This window comes from Helicoverpa zea, chromosome 3, assembly GCF_022581195.2.
Source record: "Helicoverpa zea isolate HzStark_Cry1AcR chromosome 3, ilHelZeax1.1, whole genome shotgun sequence".
Classification (NCBI taxonomy): Eukaryota; Metazoa; Arthropoda; class Insecta; order Lepidoptera; family Noctuidae; genus Helicoverpa; species Helicoverpa zea.
The window spans coordinates 3,718,574-3,736,683 of NC_061454.1; the positions used below are offsets into that span (position 1 = coordinate 3,718,574).

The window sequence follows — 18,110 nt, forward strand, 5'->3', positions numbered from 1 at the left end:
ACTAAAATTTTTATTGCACGACGTTATTGTAAGTCTAGCGGACGCTTTACTTATTTTCTCACTTACGCACTTATTTTCTCAAAACTTATTTATTTAAATTACTCTACTTCTTACTTATGTAACTGAAATGAAATTATTCAAAATTGTGTACACATAGGTATTAATTTATTTTCAAAATACTCGATATGCAAAATATTTGAGTCGTATTGAAAAGTTTAATTCCATTTCATTCCCTAGAGCGCTGCGAATTTCCAATCTGTGAAAGGTAAAGCCGCAGCCATAGTAGTCTACTCGTGTAAATGTTATAATTTGATTTTTTTTATAACTACGGAATATTTGTGTACGATAAGTAAGTGCTCGTGAACTATAAGTTATAAGTTCGTAACGTTAATAGGTATGTACGAACAACTACTGAAGTCTGATAGACATACCATTGCTTTATTTGTACCATACTAGCGACACGCCCCAGTTTCGCACGGGATAACAGTATTTCCCCACTATTTAATGGATGTTATTATACATATAAACCTTCCTCTTGAAACACTCTATCTGATAAAAAGAAACGCATGAAAGTCGGTTGCGTAGTTTCGAAGATTTAAGAGTACAAAGGGACATAGGGACAGAAAAAGCGACTTTGTTTTATACTATGTAGTGATGTATAATATTACACAATATCATTGTATGTAAATCTAAGGGATCCCTAACATTGCCGCTGAACTTGAGTCTTAGCGCGGGCTCTACATATTGCATGGCTTTCTTTAATCATAGACTAAGTACAATGTCTATGGCTTCAGTCCCACTGCCTCATTCATCTCCCCTTGACCCTCCCTTTCCCACATGACATTGACATGAAACTGTAACCTAAAAATTCTGGAAATTCTGTGATAATTTAATTTTTATGAAAGCAAAATGACGATATCAAACATGTTACGGTTAGCGAACATCTTAAAAGGTGTAAATAAATGCAATGTGTCACAAATCGAGGTAATTTAGAGTATCAACATTTTCTCGATTTTTCCGGTGGTTTTTACGTAATTTTTTGTCTTCCATACCTTTAACTCAATTAAATCCTAAATTACAGTGAAAGTGATGTGTATTGTGATGTGTTTCAGAAATACTCGTCGCATGTCGTATACGCTGAACATAAGCCCTTGGAGAAAATCAGAAACATCGGAATATCTGCCCATATCGATTCAGGAAAGACTACCCTAACAGAGCGAATATTATTTTACACCGGCAGGATAGACCAGATGCACGAGGTAAGAATTTGCATTTATTTATGTTTATCAAGATTTATTTAATTAAAGTATTATTTAATTCATCACCAATCACATTGAACAAGTGCAGTGAGGTTGTTAATGCTCAAAGCTTATGTGAGTGGAGGCCTTCATAGACTATCATTCACAAATAAAAACGGAAATGTATACTGTGTTATCATTTTTTATTTTATTTTTTTTTTATTTTATTTGGGAAACAAACAATCATACATTTCTTATTATTTCTAAATTACACAAACTATTACTAAATGTACAATCCACTACGTTTCCACATATTACTATTTAGAAAAAGATACAGTTAGATGAAACACTATAAAAGAGATACAATACAATTTCTTCTCGTTAACTTCAACAATACTGACGTTAAATGCAAAAGTTCAAGCTTACGCGCGTAGAACACAACAATCAGTAACTTTCGGCAAGGCGCTTGATTATTTGGTTTTTAAATTTATTTTTTGTAAGGGCAAATACATCAACATCGTTAAAGTTACCATTGTAAACCTGAACCAATCTCTGAAGCGGTGCTCTTTTTCCTGCATTTGTACGGCAAGTATCATCATTCCAATAAGAATATATAACTTCATTTACTTCATCATCATCTCCCAAGCCTTTTCCTAACAATGTTGGTGCCAGTTTCCTTCTTTTATTTATTGGCAATATTTGTTATCAGGTAAAAGGCAAAGACAATGTAGGCGCAGTCATGGACTCCATGGAGTTAGAACGCCAAAGAGGTATCACCATTCAGTCGGCCGCTACCTACACAATATGGAAAGAACACAACATCAATATCATTGACACGCCTGGCCACGTTGACTTTACCGTGGAAGTAGAAAGAGCATTAAGAGTGCTGGACGGAGCTGTGCTTGTGTTGTGTGCTGTGGGCGGCGTTCAGAGTCAGACGTTGACCGTTAACAGGCAGATGAAGAGATACAATGTTCCTTGTTTGGCTTTCATAAACAAGCTTGATAGATTGGGGGCTAATCCTTTTAGGTGAGTAAAATAGGCCTTACTTTTATTCCTATAATACATTATGTCTTTACAGTGAATAATTTTTAAAAGTGTTAATTTGACCTCTGGCTAATTCTGAAATATGCTCTCTCAGAAAAATTCGTAAAAGGCTCTTTAATTTCAAATTCTCAGTCATATTAAACTGTAAAAACTGATTAGAAAATTATCAAATTCTGGAATGCATCTCAATTTACTTTGGAAATCAATATGTATTCCTTTTAATTTTAATTTTCCAGAGTAATAAAACAAATGCGATCCAAAATGAACCACAACGCTGCATTTCTACAACTGCCCATGGGATTAGAGAAAGAATGCCAAGGTATTCTCGACCTGATCGAGGAGAGAGCTATGTACTTTGAAGGAGATTACGGAGAGAAAATACGTTACGATGAAGTGCCTCAGGATAGGAGGGCGGAGGTACAAGAGAGGAGGCATGAACTTATTGAGCATTTGTCTAATGTTGATGAGAGTTTGGGTGAGTTTTATTCACACATCAAATACTTGTATTTGTACAATAAAGTAGTATGTACTTCCATATCCAGGCTTTTGTTTCTTATCCATTTAAATAACTGATGAATCTTACCTGACTAACTAATGAATAAATTGTGGAATCTTACCAGACTTAATCTTTTTATTATTATGAATAAGCTATGACACAATTGAAATAAGTATGTGTGTGTGCAGGAAAATAAATTTTATTTTTATATTTACTCCATAGTGTTTATTCATACCATTCACAATTACAGGAGAATTATTCCTCGAAGAGAAAACACCAACGGTTGCAGACATAAAGCAGGCAGTCCGCCGCACTACTCTCAAACGTACCTTCACTCCAGTGCTTGTGGGAACCGCATTAAAGAACAAGGGAGTACAACCTTTACTGGATGCGGTACTTGAATACCTACCACACCCTGGTGAGGTAGAAAACACAGCTTTAATAAACGAGGATAAAGATGGAGAAGGGCAGACTATACTTCTAGATGCGGCAAGGAATGATGCTAAGCCGTTTGTGGGTCTGGCTTTCAAATTGGAAGTAAGCAAGTTCGGTCAGCTGACATATTTGAGATGTTACCAGGGTATGCTGAAGAGGGGAGAGAATATTTTTAACGCTAGGACTGGGAAGAAGGTAACTTCATAATATATGCTTTTAGTTTATTTCCATAGATTGACCACCATATTATAAAAATATGTGTCCTATTTTATGTTTTTTTGACTCTTGTAAGTTTTGTTGTATAAAACGCATAAGTTGTGTCTGTTCACTGTCAACGTATCTAAGACTGAATTGATTGACGATGATATTTAGTAAGTTTCGATAATCGTATGATTGATGATGATCATATGATTCTTTCTGATCAATTAAAATGAATGTTTGTTTCTGAATAAATTTTAAAGAAATCTTTTTAACAGTTCACATAAATTCAAGTTATTCTTTTGCTGTTCCAGGTAAAAATCTCCCGTCTAGTACGAATGCACTCGAACAACATGGAAGAAGTGACAGAAGTAATGGCGGGCGACATTTTCGCTTTGTTCGGCGTAGATTGCGCGTCGGGAGACACGTTTGTGAACGATGGAAAACTGCAACTGTCTATGGAGTCTATACATGTCCCTGACCCTGTGGTCTCCATGTCTATTAAGCCGAAGAATAATAAGGATAGAGATAATTTCTCGAAAGCTGTTGCTAGGTAAGATCAAAGAATATTATTAGTGTGAACGTAACTCTGTTGTCAGTTGGTCGCACTTTCACGCCAAAAGTACTAGACCAAATTAAAGTTTGGTAAGCAGATAGTTTAAAGCCTGAGAAAGTATCCAGCTGCGGGGAGTAGTTACGTCACGGGAACAGCGTCGGTAGAACCGCGGAGAATAAATATTTCAGAAAACAGTGTGTTTTGTGGCAGCTGGCTGATCTCCTTACATGAGACCAACCGCTGTGGCTACCTTGGACGCCATTAATTTAATTAGTGTGTAATTTCTTAAAAAGAAAGAAATTCCTAATTCAAAAGTTTTATTTTTCGTTTATGTATTTTTGGCCCTTTCCAGATTCACCAAAGAGGATCCTACATTCCAGTTCCGTTATGACCCAGATAACAAGGAGACCATAGTGTCAGGAATGGGAGAGTTGCATTTAGAGATTTACGCGCAGAGAATGGAGAGAGAATACAACTGTCCCGTTGAATTGGGCAAACCTAAAGTAGCATTTAGGTAAGTAAGGAATATATGCTGCAGAGATCGTACAGTCTTTCATTGAGATTATATTGATAAACTAGCTTCTGCCAGCGACTTCGTCCGCATTAGTTTCGGACTTTGTGCAAAGAGAGGAAGAAAAAATAATCACCAGCCTATCCAATTATCCAAATCTATGCGTACCTAGCCCATTACTACTTAGCTTTAACAACTAAAGCTGCACACGCGACGTAAGCTTAAAAAATGGAGTAACTTCTCCCGTTTTCCCTACATTTTCTATCACTGCTCTGCTCCTATTGATCGTAGCATGATGAAATGTATCCTATAACCTGCCCAGGAGTGTGAAGAATGTTTGTGCCAAGTTTCATTAAAATCCGTCGAGTAGTTTTTGTTTCCATAACGAACATACAGACAGACAAAAAATTTACTGATTTCATTTTTGGCATCAGTATCGATCACTAAAGCACCCCCTGATAGATATTTTGGAAATATATTTATAGTTCGGCCATTCAGAGAATGCGTTCCTGACACGTCGCGATTGAACTGACGACGTAACTTTGCAATGGCGTTGCAGTTACGATAAAAATATTTTTGCTGGTTGTTTACCGTTTTAACAATTGAGGAGCATTAAAACAACATTATTATATCAATAATCAATGAATGTAGTTACGTCGTCAGTTCAATCGCGACGTGTCAGGAACGCATTCTCTGAATGGCCGAACTATAATGTACAGAATTGACCTCTCTACAGATTTATTATAAGTAGGTATAGATGAGCCCCAAATGAGTTTCTGATGCATTTAGTAGTTTTGCGTTCTCTAGCACTTTGGATACTTACTTAATCATAATGTCACCTTATTGAGAGAGCTGCAAGTTTCAAAATCAAAATCAAAAGTCATTTATTTAAACTTGGCTGCAAAACAGCACTTTTCGAACGTCAAAAAAAAAAAAAATACAAAAGACAGCCCCCAAAACGCCCACCCTTCACCACTTCCTATGTGTTTTTGCTGGGAAGAAGAAGTGGCGCAACAAACTCCCCAGCAACACATGTCTGTCTGTTCGGTTAGAAGAACCTTAAACATTGTTTGATATGTACATTTGTATACAATTTAATTTGTATATTACAAAAGAGGACAATACAGTAAAAATAATGTATACACCACATGCTAGCTAGCACTCACCCTACATACCTTAACTAACTCAAGCATTGAATATGTTTGATGAACAGAAAATTATAGCCTCCAAATATTTACACTTAATAGAATATCAGGGAGTGCCCACCTACATGTGCTATTCTTTTGTAAACTAGTAAATTAGACCGCTCAGCCAGAACATAATATGTAAAATAAAAAGAGTTTACAAATAAAAACAAAAAAACTAATATATAGTCAGTAAGACGACCTGGCACCACAAGCAGCACCCGTTCACGAGCATGATCCTCGCACATTTTTGAGGGAGGGAGGCAACCCGACCGCCGACGCTACCGCAAGCAGTGCCGTCTAAGGGAGCATGACGTACTCACTGCTACACAACTCAATATCAAGATTAAATTATCAGTTCCCGCTAAGTAGTATTATTTACTAAAATCCAAAACAGAAAATTAATACAAAGAATGTATCTTGTCAATAATGTAAAAACTGGCTTTAAATTCTCTCTCCGGCACTGGGCTATTAAGTCGCAATTAAAGATCGCTTATGGATGAAACCATTTCATAGAACGAAAAATTTCTTCATTGGCCAAGCCAGTTGGCATCATGAATTTACCCGCGAAACACGTTTCCTTTCTTTTCAAATTCAATAACCAAAGATTATAATTTCATAAATATTTTGACAGAGAAACAATGATGTCGTCGTGTACATTCGACTATCTACACAAGAAGCAGTCCGGTGGAGCTGGACAATACGCCAGGGTTAACGGTATCATGGAACCTTTGCCTCCTCATCAGAATACCAGTAAGTGAAATAGATATAAAACTCTATGTTACTAGAAATAGTAAACATTTACAACTGCTGTAGGTAGCTGCTGTAGGAATATTTTTTAATGTACCATTTAATAATAGGTTCTTGAGAGTGCTGTGTTAATCTGTATATGTAAGCTATACTATTACTAAGCTTCATTAGAATCCGTTCTGCCGTTGACGGGCGACGAAGTAACACTCAGTCACAAATATTCGCAGTTAGAACGTTACTGTGATTCACAATACATATAAATGAGAGTGATGCTAACTAAATTATATTGCCTTTATAATTAAAACTTTATGATTAGAAAGTAATCCCAATAAAACTAGTCACTTCAATAAAAATAAAACTTCCTGAGGAGTATTTTAATACAAATGAATACTATTTTATTCTTTCAGTGCTAGAATTCATAGACGAAACAGTAGGAACGAACATCCCAAAACCATTCGTGCCCGGAGTAGAGAGAGGTTTCCTTGACACCTGTCAAAAGGGATACCTGTCAGGACACAAAGTATCCGGAGTGAAGTTCAGGTTGCAAGATGGTGCTCATCATATTGTTGACTCCAGTGAATTGGCCTTCTTCTTGGCTGCTAAGGGGGCTGTTAAAGAAGGTAAGTTTTTATGGTACTTTTTTTTTGTTGATGGCAATACTGCCTATGTATTATGGGCAGTGTTGCCAGTGAAACTCATTAAGGCCTGCTTTGTTAATCTACTTGTACCCTATTATACTCGTATTGTATCTTCATGGCAATCGCAATATCTTTTGATAGTCTGTATGTACGTCATTTATATGGCGATTAGTGAACCGCCAATGAACATAAAGTGTTCAATTACTGTTGTCATTTTGGATACGTAGCTGAAAATAACATTGTGTATGTGCAATTAAATATATCGGTACAGCATCTACTCAGCTAAAAGGCATTTACCTTATGTTTTGCTGAAGTAAACTGTTGTAGATAGAATAATAATACCTAGGTACAATTATATATGAGAGCCGAACCCACACTAACCTACCTCATATATGTATAAGTAGTTTTTATATTTCCGAACCTTCGTCATTCCGCATCTTGTAGAATAGACAGTAATTTAGCTGATTTTATGTACTTTACTGAAGTAAACTATCGTAATAAAATAATAAGTACAAAATATAAATAATTTATAATTTAATTGTGTAGTCGTATCCTGTAGGATATCGTTTCGTAAGATTTTTATATTCCCAGACCTTCATCATTCCGTATCTTGTAGAATAGACAATAATTTAGCTGATTTCATGTACTTTTCGCTTTTCCACAGTATTCGACAACGGAGCCTGGCAGATTCTCGAGCCCATAATGTTCGTGGAAGTGACCTTACCTGACGAGTTCCATGGTACAGTGATAGGCCAGTTGAACAAGAGAGGAGGCATTATAACCGGCACTGAAGGTTCAGAGGGCTGGACGACGATATACGCTGAAGTGCCGCTGAATAACATGTTTGGATATGCTGGTGAACTTAGGTGAGTTTAATATTTGTACCTATGTTTATTTTGTTTATAATGAAATCTTTCGTTCGTGTGGGTTTTTATGGTGAGAAGTATGTAACAACACACAAGCGATGATGGTCATATTGAAGTTAAATTTATCCACTAGCTGGAGTGGTCATCCGATGATTTCCAATCACAGATAAGGCAAATTCATTTAAGATTTTGGTTGTGATGTATTGGAATCTTTATATTTCTTTGGCTGTATACCCTCAAGTTATATTTTTTTTGTCCAACTAAATACGTTTTGATGGTGTTAAGGCACACTTACATGTAAGTACCCGCCAATAGACAAACTTGTCGAAGCTACTTAATTTCGTCGACTATTTTTCACTGGTGTATTGCGGGAGACCTCTCTTGACCCGCCATATAAAAGAAAATAATGTCCTTTTAAAAAACTTATTTTATTATTTCCAGGTCAATGACCCAAGGCAAGGGTGAATTCAGTATGGAATACAGTCGCTACTCGCCCTGTCTTCCCGACGTTCAAGAGAAGCTAATCAGAAAGTACCAAGAAGAGATGGGCTTACTACCAGACCAGAAGAAAAGAAAGAATTAACCGCCTAGCTTAATGTATAGAGTAATTTATTTTACTGTTTATTTTTATTTTTAATCGTAAATGTATTTATAAGGCGAATCTAGCGTAAATTATAATGAAATTATTTCCATTTGGGTGTTTTATTTATGGGAATACCTAAACTAATTCTATAAAGTTATTTCGTTTATTTATTGAACGAGCTGATCTCAGGAACTACTGGCCCGATTTAAATAAATCTTTCAGTGTTAGTAGCCAATTTACCGAGCTCGAAGATAGGCTAGTTTTTTTCCAGGGCTGGGTATACTTATCCTGTTACGTGGGTGAAACCATTGGCGAAAGGTATTCACATGAAGTAGTTTTATAAATAAAACAAAAACATACATTTATAAAAACCCATTTATTCATAACACTCCACAAATATATTCCAAAAAACGATACAAATCGTAACAAACGCCCCAGGTACAAATAATAATTGTTTTGCTTACATTTAGTTTGCTTAACTCTATGGCTAATTAAATAAATACTATTTAGATATAGTCAGAATTATTTTAGGCTTATTATAGGGAATATTTGAATACAATCGGATTGAAGGGTAATGTAGAGATAAAAGGTAGATATTATTATAAAATAGATACTATATTTCTATATTGAATAACAATTAGATAGGTAGGTAGTAATGAGAACTTAGCATGAAGCCTTTGGCAAATATGATTGCCGTTAAGAGTTTTTATATTTTAGTTTGTATTATCTGTGGATTTTTTTGTCAATCGCGTCAATCGTAACTAGTTCGCGCCAAAAATATTTGCTTCATAAAATATTATCCCGCCGCCGATAATCCCTAAATTCATGTACCTAAGTACTAAATAAAAATAAATTATATTGCCCTGTAACTAAAACTATTATATAGAAACTTATGCTAAACTCTCGTGTATCTATTTGAGTTCGTGCATTTTCACATGGAGATTTTGATCAAATAAGTTTTGAGCTTCCAGAATTTTGAAGAGCTTACAAAGATAAATTACGGGAAGAAGATATTATATTCTTTAAGGTACATACGATAAACATAAGTACCTATACTGAAAAAATAAGGAATCTCTAGAGAGACAAATAGGCAGATCTCACAATTTTTTTTAATTATGTTAGTTAATAAGTATACTTAATAAAGAAATAAATATTCCCTAATTATTCATCTGTAACAACAAAACAATTCAAATTAAATGAGACTAATTTTTCCGTTCAAATCTCAACTGAATTTATTAACTATGAGAAGCAACAAATATTGGAAATATTATTTTCCATATCAAACCAACTACTTTCATTTCAAACTATAGATAATAATATCTACTTAATTATAACATTTAAAAAACTACGTCATTACCGATTTTTTTTCTTCAAATAATAATTACAACAAATAATATAATTATGATTAAATAAACATTATTTCAACAATTACTGTTTTATTTTGGCGACAACTAACATTTCTACGCTGGAATTGTACACAATATCTAAAAACTAATGGTGTTACTCTATTGGCACTTCGTTTTAATTGTTTTGCGACTAACTATTTATTTATTTAGCTTGCTACTTTAGAAGATTTCTTAAAACATTACAAATTTATTTTAAGTGTAGGTCATTCTTAAGTGTTGGACTACGCAGCATTTTTCCGGACTTATTTTAGTAAATTATGTTACTTAGATACGGACTCCTAAGTATAAACATTAGCAATTTACCAACAAAGCAAAATACATTATAAAGTTTTAACGTAAGGTTATCTTTAGTTACTCCACTTGAGAAATAAATAAATGAAATAAATGTCTATATAGAACTTTATGAAAAATATGTGGCTTTCCGAGTACGGGCTACCTATAAAAAAAAATCAAGCCTTCCACCTAATATTTTCGGAATTGAAATCCGTTAGTCAAATAGGTATCTACTATTTCTATAACTAAACACAGTAACAGACAGTTGAACATTTAACAAAATCAAACTAATTAATTAATGTAGAATACTCACAATTTAATTGATAATATAAACACACTTTGTGCCAATTTTATTACTTTTTATATAGCATATTGATTAATATGACATTATTTTTTAAACTGAAGTTTCAGCTGAAGTACTACCTTTTCTAGAATCGGACTTTCTGATACCACTGCTCCAAGAGTCTTTGCGCCTCACGTGCTCATTCTGAAAACCATTTAGAGGTCCATACTCAAATATTGAAAAAAAAAACATGCTTGTACGTATATTCACAATTAGATTTCAAAAAAAAAATTAAAACATTGAAAATCTCGAAAAAAAGTCTTATTTTTTTGGTACCCATTCGAACTTGAAAGTCTCAAGAGTACTTACGGCATAGATTAAAAATACATAAGTAGGTAGGTACATAATGTCAGAAGAATATAAGCAGGATTATTAGTAGACAGAAGCGGCTTTGTTTTAAGACAAAGATTTTTTGGCACACTTAGATACTTAGAGCATGCAAACTGGAATAAACATAATATTAATAGAAATAACAATATTATTTACACAGATAATATAGGTAGGTACTCGAAGAAAGTGCAGACAAGTGCGGGAGTAATAATAATAAACACATAAAGCTGAAAATATACATCAAGAAAAAACTACGATATTATTTAAAAAACTACTTACGTCATAAGTTACACCGCTCTTTATAATATTCACTAAAAACTATATTTTCTAATTCTAGTTCACAATAAAACATTTTTAAAACGTCTACAGGTCCAACTACAAGTAAGACTTTAAATACACAACGACTTTGTACTTTCAAAATATATCTTCGTTTAAATTAAAGTTAATATTTGTTGACTGGTTAACATAAATTACGATTTGCCCCTTTTTAATTGGAAGTAAATCCCACCATACTATTTACAATATTCCATACATTGCACATCCATTGCTACGTACGACTAAATATATCATCTAGTGACGGATTCCGACAACAGAGCATTTTCACACTAACGGTTTTTGTTTCACGTGTAGGTCTGTTTTTTACACGCATCTAATCGTGAATCAGATGTTATCGTTTGTACCTGTAGTTTTCAAAAATACGCTAGTCTGAAAGCGCTCTGACCTCTCTGTCAGTTGATTTGCATACCAGAGATAGAAGGTATAACAAATGACGATCTCTAGTAGGTACACCAACCGGTAGGTTATAGAAATCCGGCATAAAAAGTAGACCAGGGTACCTACATAATATCAGGTTTAAACAATAAAAAAAATCAGGGGTGCTATCATTCTATACAGATATAGGTACTGCATGCACGTCGTGATAGGTTGTTGCATGCAGAATCTTCGAGAAATGGTGCAATCATGCTCCACTTAGAATTTGGTGTCGATGCACACCTTGACTGAAGAATCATCTTCTTCCACCTCGTCCATTGTTGACAGTCGCCTTTCTATTTCAGTTTGTGCGTTTTTGGACATTATTAATTTCTTGTGTTTGTTACTGAAACGACAAGACAAGTATCAGCTAGTTAGTTTTTACAAATAAGCTCCTACACTGACACCAGTTTTTTGAAAGTTTAATCCCGGATATATTTCAGGCTCCCAGATAACATGTTACAGAATAAGGCAACAAGTATCTAACTTATAATAAAAAAGGTTCACAACAAATAAAGACTTAGTAACCACAGTTAATAATAATATTATTACGTAACGATACACTTCCAATTTCAATTTGATTTAATCAAGATATGGCAATCTATCTAACCTTTATGCTTTTACCTATATGCTTTCCGCCTTAATTAGGATTAGAAGTTCGATCAGCTACATCCACACACACCTCGGATACTTGACCTAATTTTCATCATGAAAGCTAATTGCATGTCACTTACTTTTTCTTTCCCGTCTTTGATTTAATATCTCGTTTCATCTTGTTGCTGTTATTGACTTGCTTCCAAATCCCCGTCTTGTTTACTTCCTCCGAAATATTTATTGACGTCAACGGAATATTCATTATGTTGCCATTTATCAGAGGAATTTGCAAGTTCTCTTGATATGACGGTGGGTTGCTCTTCGTGGCATCCTACAATAGCACAACCTCAGATACTTCTTCAAAAATCAAATCAATGATTGAATGATAAAAAATATAAAATAAATCGGATTGTAGACACTACTCACCATCATTCAAGTAATAAGGTAGAATGGCGAAAATAAAAAGGAAAATGTCGAAATAGCAAAAATAAAATGCTGGTGTGTGAACATAACACGAAGTTTATTTCTTAATACAGAGATTTAGGTACATGAGTAACAAAAAAAATCATTAAACTATAGGATGACAAAGGAAACTAAAACGGTTAAGGAGTGCAACATTTTAGTTTCGACCGCAAAATTTTAATAGTTTTGCATGCCATCCCACCTCAGCGTCGCCAAGTTCCCGAAGTTCATCTTGGTTCCTTTTTGTCATTTCTGGCATCACGTCATCGAGTATTTTCATCTCCCTTCTCGTGAAGAATAAGTCGAGAGCTTTTCTTATACCGATCATTACTACGAGCATCAATGGGAAAAGGATTGACGTCATTGAGAAGGATTTTATCACCCAAAGACAGACAAGACATGCTAGCTGAATTAGGGTGAAAATGTGGACTCGACGGATGGGCACCTAGAAGGAATCAACAATTAAAATTTAAAACTCAGATGCGATGATTGTATCTGTGTTATCTTATGTTATCATTTAGTTACCTGTCTCAAGAACATATGATCAGGTTGATATTTCTGAGGCATGAACATGATCAAGATTCTGTCGAAGAACTGTAGACCCTTCAGCGAAGCCACTCCCATATAAAGAAATACTCCAAAGAGGACAGGCATTGGTATATGGCTTAGAACAGGCGTCAGTATTACCGAACAACCAATCATTAAGAAGATTAAAATATGTGTCACTCTTTGTTCTCGCACTCCTAAAAATTGCGGCTTTTCTCCCGGAGCTGCACATTCGGACTCCACTTTCAGAGAATTCACGTGATTTATGCTCAACACTGTTGCTGCTACGAACCAGGGAAGTCCCATTACAGAGCATATCTGTATAAGGATCGCCAGTACAAATAAATCAAGATGGTAACCACAGCCTTTCTTCAACTTATTCTCTTTACGGTTTACTATAACAGCTGTAATCTGTTGATCCATAAATATCAGTATGGTCCCCAAAAGTGCTGGTAATATGGCTACTAATGCTGACCAAAAAGGATTACCACTGAATGGAGTTATCACCCAGTTCCTGCTAGGTAATGTTGGTTTGAACTCTGAAGGTACTTCCAATTTTGGGGTCTTTACACCGACTTTGTAGTCCAAGAATGACATTGATAGTATGGCTATGATCACTGAGAAGTCGCTGATGATTTGGCGAACCTGCAAGAGTAGAAAAAAATAAGCTACCAGATTCCAATAAATGAATCGAAATAATTTTGATCATACGTACCTTCGATGGGAAAAACAAGGAGTTCTTAAAATCTTTCAAGATGATCGAAATTGTAAACGTGCCCAGGAAAAGAATAATGGACATTAAGTATACGTCCGGAACATATACTTTCGTATCACATCCACCGCCAGCTAAGGTTCCATTGTAGAGCTGTAATTTGAGTACATTTGTCATTAGCTCGTTAGTATAACGAGGCGTACAAGCTACATGTGTGAACTTGTTGTGACTAAGTAAAATAATATAATTAGTTGATACCTGACAAGACTCTTTGTCAACCGAAGTCCAATTAAACTGCTCCGGCACTTTAGAGTAATTGCTTGGCAAACAATAGCACTCATAATTGAGAGCTTCATCGGGGCGTGTCTTAAGAGGGTACTTTTTCCCTATAGATATTACATTTTCCACCGCCTACAACGTTATAAAAGTGAAATAACAAAAAGCTATTATAGTTTCTATATCGAAGATGTTGTTTCAGATGTTTACCTTGTAAATGAAAATAAAAGCTATTAGGGTAGCGAAATTTTCTTCGGTAAATCTGGTTATGTAACAGACGAACGCGCTCGCATCGATCGCTACCAGAATTACCAAAATTATTGTTATCCACGTCCCGATACAAAACCTGAATGACATGTAATTCCAGCCGATCTGACGACAGAATTCAAATACAATTGTCTCGAATACTAAAACTGGGCCTGTCGATCCTAAAATTGTTAAAGGTTGTCCTGAAAAAAATCCGTAACCCATCCCACAGACGAATCCGGATATTAATGATTCCATAGCAGCCATATTTTTTCCAGTGGCTTCGCCTAACAGTCCTCCAAATGTAATTATAGGCGACAAACATGCGAAATATAAAAATATCCATGAGGCGACACACTGTATCGCCAATGCATCTTTAAAATCAGACCAGTACCAGGGCATCTTCCTTTTGAGATCATTTATTAACCCTCCAAAAAGTCTACCACTTCTAGCTAACCCTGATTCCTCCCTCTGCCTTTGTTCTTCCTCCTCTTCGTCCAATTCCTCTTTCGGATTATTATCGTTTGGCCGTTTTCGAGGATCTTGGGAAGGTATGGCTGCTGGAGGTTCAATACGAATAGCTGGATCCCATTCTCCAGGTGGCAGAACTGTCACTGCATCGAGAAATTCATCTATGCCAGCTAGAAGATGATCTCTTTTCTTAGCCCTATATGCCACTTCATGAAAAATTTCATCAGACATCAGGGTAGCCATAGCTCGGCCTATTTCATGGAAACTAGAATTGCTGTTAGGTGGTCCGAGTAAAACGAACATAAATCTGGTTGGCACTGGGACTTCGGTCAAATCGCCCATTATTGTTCCTGTTTTCAGTCTGACAAATGCTGACAGAGTTTTTTCGAGAAAGTCTACTTCTCCCACGAGGATATTGGATGCTTCTGCTCCCGGTGGTATTTTCCGCATAAAGTTTGTGTTGCATTTGTGATTTATGTCTCCGTTCATGGGAAGATCACCAGAGCTATGATTCCTTTGCATTGATATACTGCTGGGACTTTTCACCATTCCGTCATCGTGAGTAGCACCTGAAATTATAAAGCTATGTGATTCTAGGTTTAAGTTGTAACATTTTTACACTTAAAAGCATTTGTTACACCAAACACCACTTAAAAAATTGTGCGTATCGTGTCAAAGCAGAGTTATAATAAAATATTAAACATTTACAAGAACTTTGAGTGGGACTATTTTACTTTTATTAAATGGATCATGAGGTATGGAGCTAATTACTTACAAACAACTCAGTTGACAAATAACAAAATTTAAAACAATTTTGGACATCTCAATCATTCATTCATTAATTTTATAATATTACGTAGGCATGAGCGAAAGCTGACGTTTAGCAGACTGTACCGAAATAAGGACACCAGCGTTCAGCAGAGAAACATGGACATGGACATAGCGAGGTGAAGTTTGAAAATGATAAAGAGGTAAGAAACAGAAAACAGTAAGAAAGAGAAGAAACAACAATGATGAGGAAAGCGGTTACCCGCACTAGGGATGCCTAGGAAACGACTGAATTCTCCTTTGTAAGAGTGGCCGCTGGTTGAACCGCCTTCTTCAACTGTAATAATATAATGCCAATATTCAAAGGGATCTTAGAATAAGGGTCACAGATATATACAGATTAGTAGAACCTTCTCCAAACACTACACCGATAAAAAACAACATTAAAATTAGCCTCGTGCGTGCTATTGTGAATGTCAGTAAAAGGGCGTGAGATCAGTGAGCAGTTAGTGTTAGGTACCATTTCACGCATGGCTAACCTGGTACAGCCAGATAAGAACCTCTGGCATCAGACGCTTGAAGGAGAGCGGTGTGAGGAGACGAGGTGGACCCCCGACAACTCCTCGAACTGGAGCGTCGAGAGCCACCTTCCTGGAAATCTGATAGGATCGGAAGACCCGTGTATTGTAAACTAGAAAGATTTTATTACTCAAACATGATTTTAGGAAAAGTTGGTAAAACATAAGCTAAACTTACTTTTACAGGATGAATGGTTTCGTCCGATATCGGCCAGAGAACGGATCAAAGGTAGCCTTGACATATTATTGTGATGGTTCCGTCGCTCATGCTGATGCCTGTGCCTCCTCAATAAAGCGTCTTTGACCTTCTCTCTACAATCATATCCTATGCCACCATCGGCTACCATATTATCTAGTACATTATCAGCCACCTGTTCCAAAGAACCAGCTTCCATATCCAAGATTACCGACCCATTGAGTATGAGACTCCGTAATTCAAAAAGAGAGTGCAGTGATAAAGTCGCTACGTGAGGTTTTGACCATCTATTTCCACCTTCTTCAACGTCTTCTTCGAATTTAATCCATCTGGCTGTCTCTTTCCATTCAAGTTCATCTCCATCTTTAACCAGTTCCTCCATTTCGGAGAACAGTGGGTGTGACTCAAGAGTAGAATCATCGACATCTTCGCCAAGTATAAACTGTACTCTCTGAGCTGGTGGGGTCACTGAAATATAAAATGTAGATTTAGAAAATACGCAAATACTCGTAGATTATTTAGAATACTAAACATCTAGAAATTTTAGGGAAAAGTAAAAAGAAATTACTAAATCTCGAAGGATCATGAATAAAACAAAGAATAAAAATGTAAGCTGTAGAAACATGCTAAAGTAATCTTTAATGGAAAGATCCTGATTGAATAATCCATGCTTAAGACGCCGATGGAATGAGGTTCTATCTATAAATGGAGTTTAGAAATTGAAAAGGAAATTGGATTGAATTTTGTACTACGATATCTTACATGTTTCGCCGTCATCTGTTACGCTTAGCCTTCTGACTCGCGACATTAACCCCGGTCCTAAGGATTGGTAACTAATGAGAATAATTTGGATTAAAGGTAAATTTTCCTACCATGAATGGAATATTAGGTATTTATTATTATGTTGGGACTAGGTTAATAATCTCCCAGTGAATTATGACGCTCTGGAAACTAACAAGCAGCATTGTGTTGGTCTCAAAGGAGTTAATTCTATAAGCTTAGTAATTTTGTACAAGGGCGCGTACGACGTCATATAAAATTGTCTCATATTGTGCTGTGAAATTACTTGGCAAGGTCACAAGGGTGTCATGCTTTTTTAATTCTGATGAAGAGACAGAGATTCTCAAAGTGTCTTGTATTTTTATATCTAGGTACTGCAGAACTTCTTGTGATGACTTTTTTGTGTAAGGCTTTATATATTACTTAAAATAAATAACTCAGACACTGAGTAAATACTCGTGAACGAACAAGCCGTACTTTATTAAAGTTAATTTCTGTAAACAGTTTAAGGATTAAGGCATTAAATTAAGAATACTAATTCTGTCACGTTTGCGACCTTAAGATAAAAATTAATTAATATTAAGGTTTATTCCAAGATATCAGTGTGCGAGTCAGAAACGGGACCTTAGTGAATAATGTTTTCTGTGCCATTGTTTTTCTAATCCTCTAATCCAAGCAATCAGTCAACACAGTTGTATTTTCTGCCAATATTAAGCAAAATGTCTCCTTTTTTGCTATGGGAAATCAAATGACTCCTCCCGCTGTGGGTTAGCAGCGTGAGGGAGTGTCCCAGTCCCGACAGGCGTTGGCCCTGCTGGGCCCTGCTGAGCAAAATATCTCCTCAAATTGAAAAACCGAGATATCGTCTTATTTTAAC

At 35.7% G+C, this 18,110-nt stretch overlaps 2 protein-coding genes across 8 annotated transcripts in view; one reads left to right on the forward strand and one right to left on the reverse strand.

Annotated features, from left to right (window-relative positions):
- Positions 1-812: 812 nt before the first annotated feature.
- On the forward strand, positions 813-8,611 carry LOC124645974 (elongation factor G, mitochondrial). The gene is made up of 11 exons (XM_047185974.1): positions 813-984; positions 1,113-1,259; positions 1,948-2,267; positions 2,522-2,760; positions 3,032-3,411; positions 3,729-3,967; positions 4,323-4,484; positions 6,300-6,418; positions 6,823-7,035; positions 7,718-7,919; positions 8,361-8,611. The coding sequence occupies exons 1-11, from the start codon at positions 910-912 to the stop codon at positions 8,500-8,502; spliced, it is 2,238 nt and encodes a 745-aa protein (XP_047041930.1). The 5' UTR covers positions 813-909; the 3' UTR covers positions 8,503-8,611.
- Positions 8,612-10,044: 1,433 nt separating this feature from the next.
- Positions 10,045-18,110, reverse strand: part of LOC124645866 (sodium bicarbonate cotransporter 3) — a 112,027-nt gene continuing 103,961 nt past the window's right edge. For 2 of the 7 annotated variants that reach the window (XM_047185821.1, XM_047185820.1), the window contains 10 exons: positions 17,216-17,272; positions 16,436-16,921; positions 16,219-16,338; positions 14,405-15,480; positions 14,177-14,329; positions 13,922-14,071; positions 13,186-13,851; positions 12,863-13,105; positions 12,339-12,529; positions 10,693-11,950 (listed from right to left, as the gene is read on the reverse strand). In XM_047185821.1, the coding sequence (XP_047041777.1) occupies positions 11,824-11,950; positions 12,339-12,529; positions 12,863-13,105; positions 13,186-13,851; positions 13,922-14,071; positions 14,177-14,329; positions 14,405-15,480; positions 16,219-16,338; positions 16,436-16,921; positions 17,216-17,272 (3,269 nt within the window). In that variant the 3' untranslated portion in view covers positions 10,693-11,823. Of the gene's footprint in view, positions 10,669-10,691; positions 11,951-12,338; positions 12,530-12,862; positions 13,106-13,185; positions 13,852-13,921; positions 14,072-14,176; positions 14,330-14,404; positions 15,481-15,941; positions 16,017-16,218; positions 16,339-16,435; positions 16,922-17,215; positions 17,273-18,110 lie in introns of those variants that run through there. The other 5 variants (XM_047185826.1, XM_047185825.1, XM_047185823.1 and 2 more) reach the window with 5 other exon arrangements.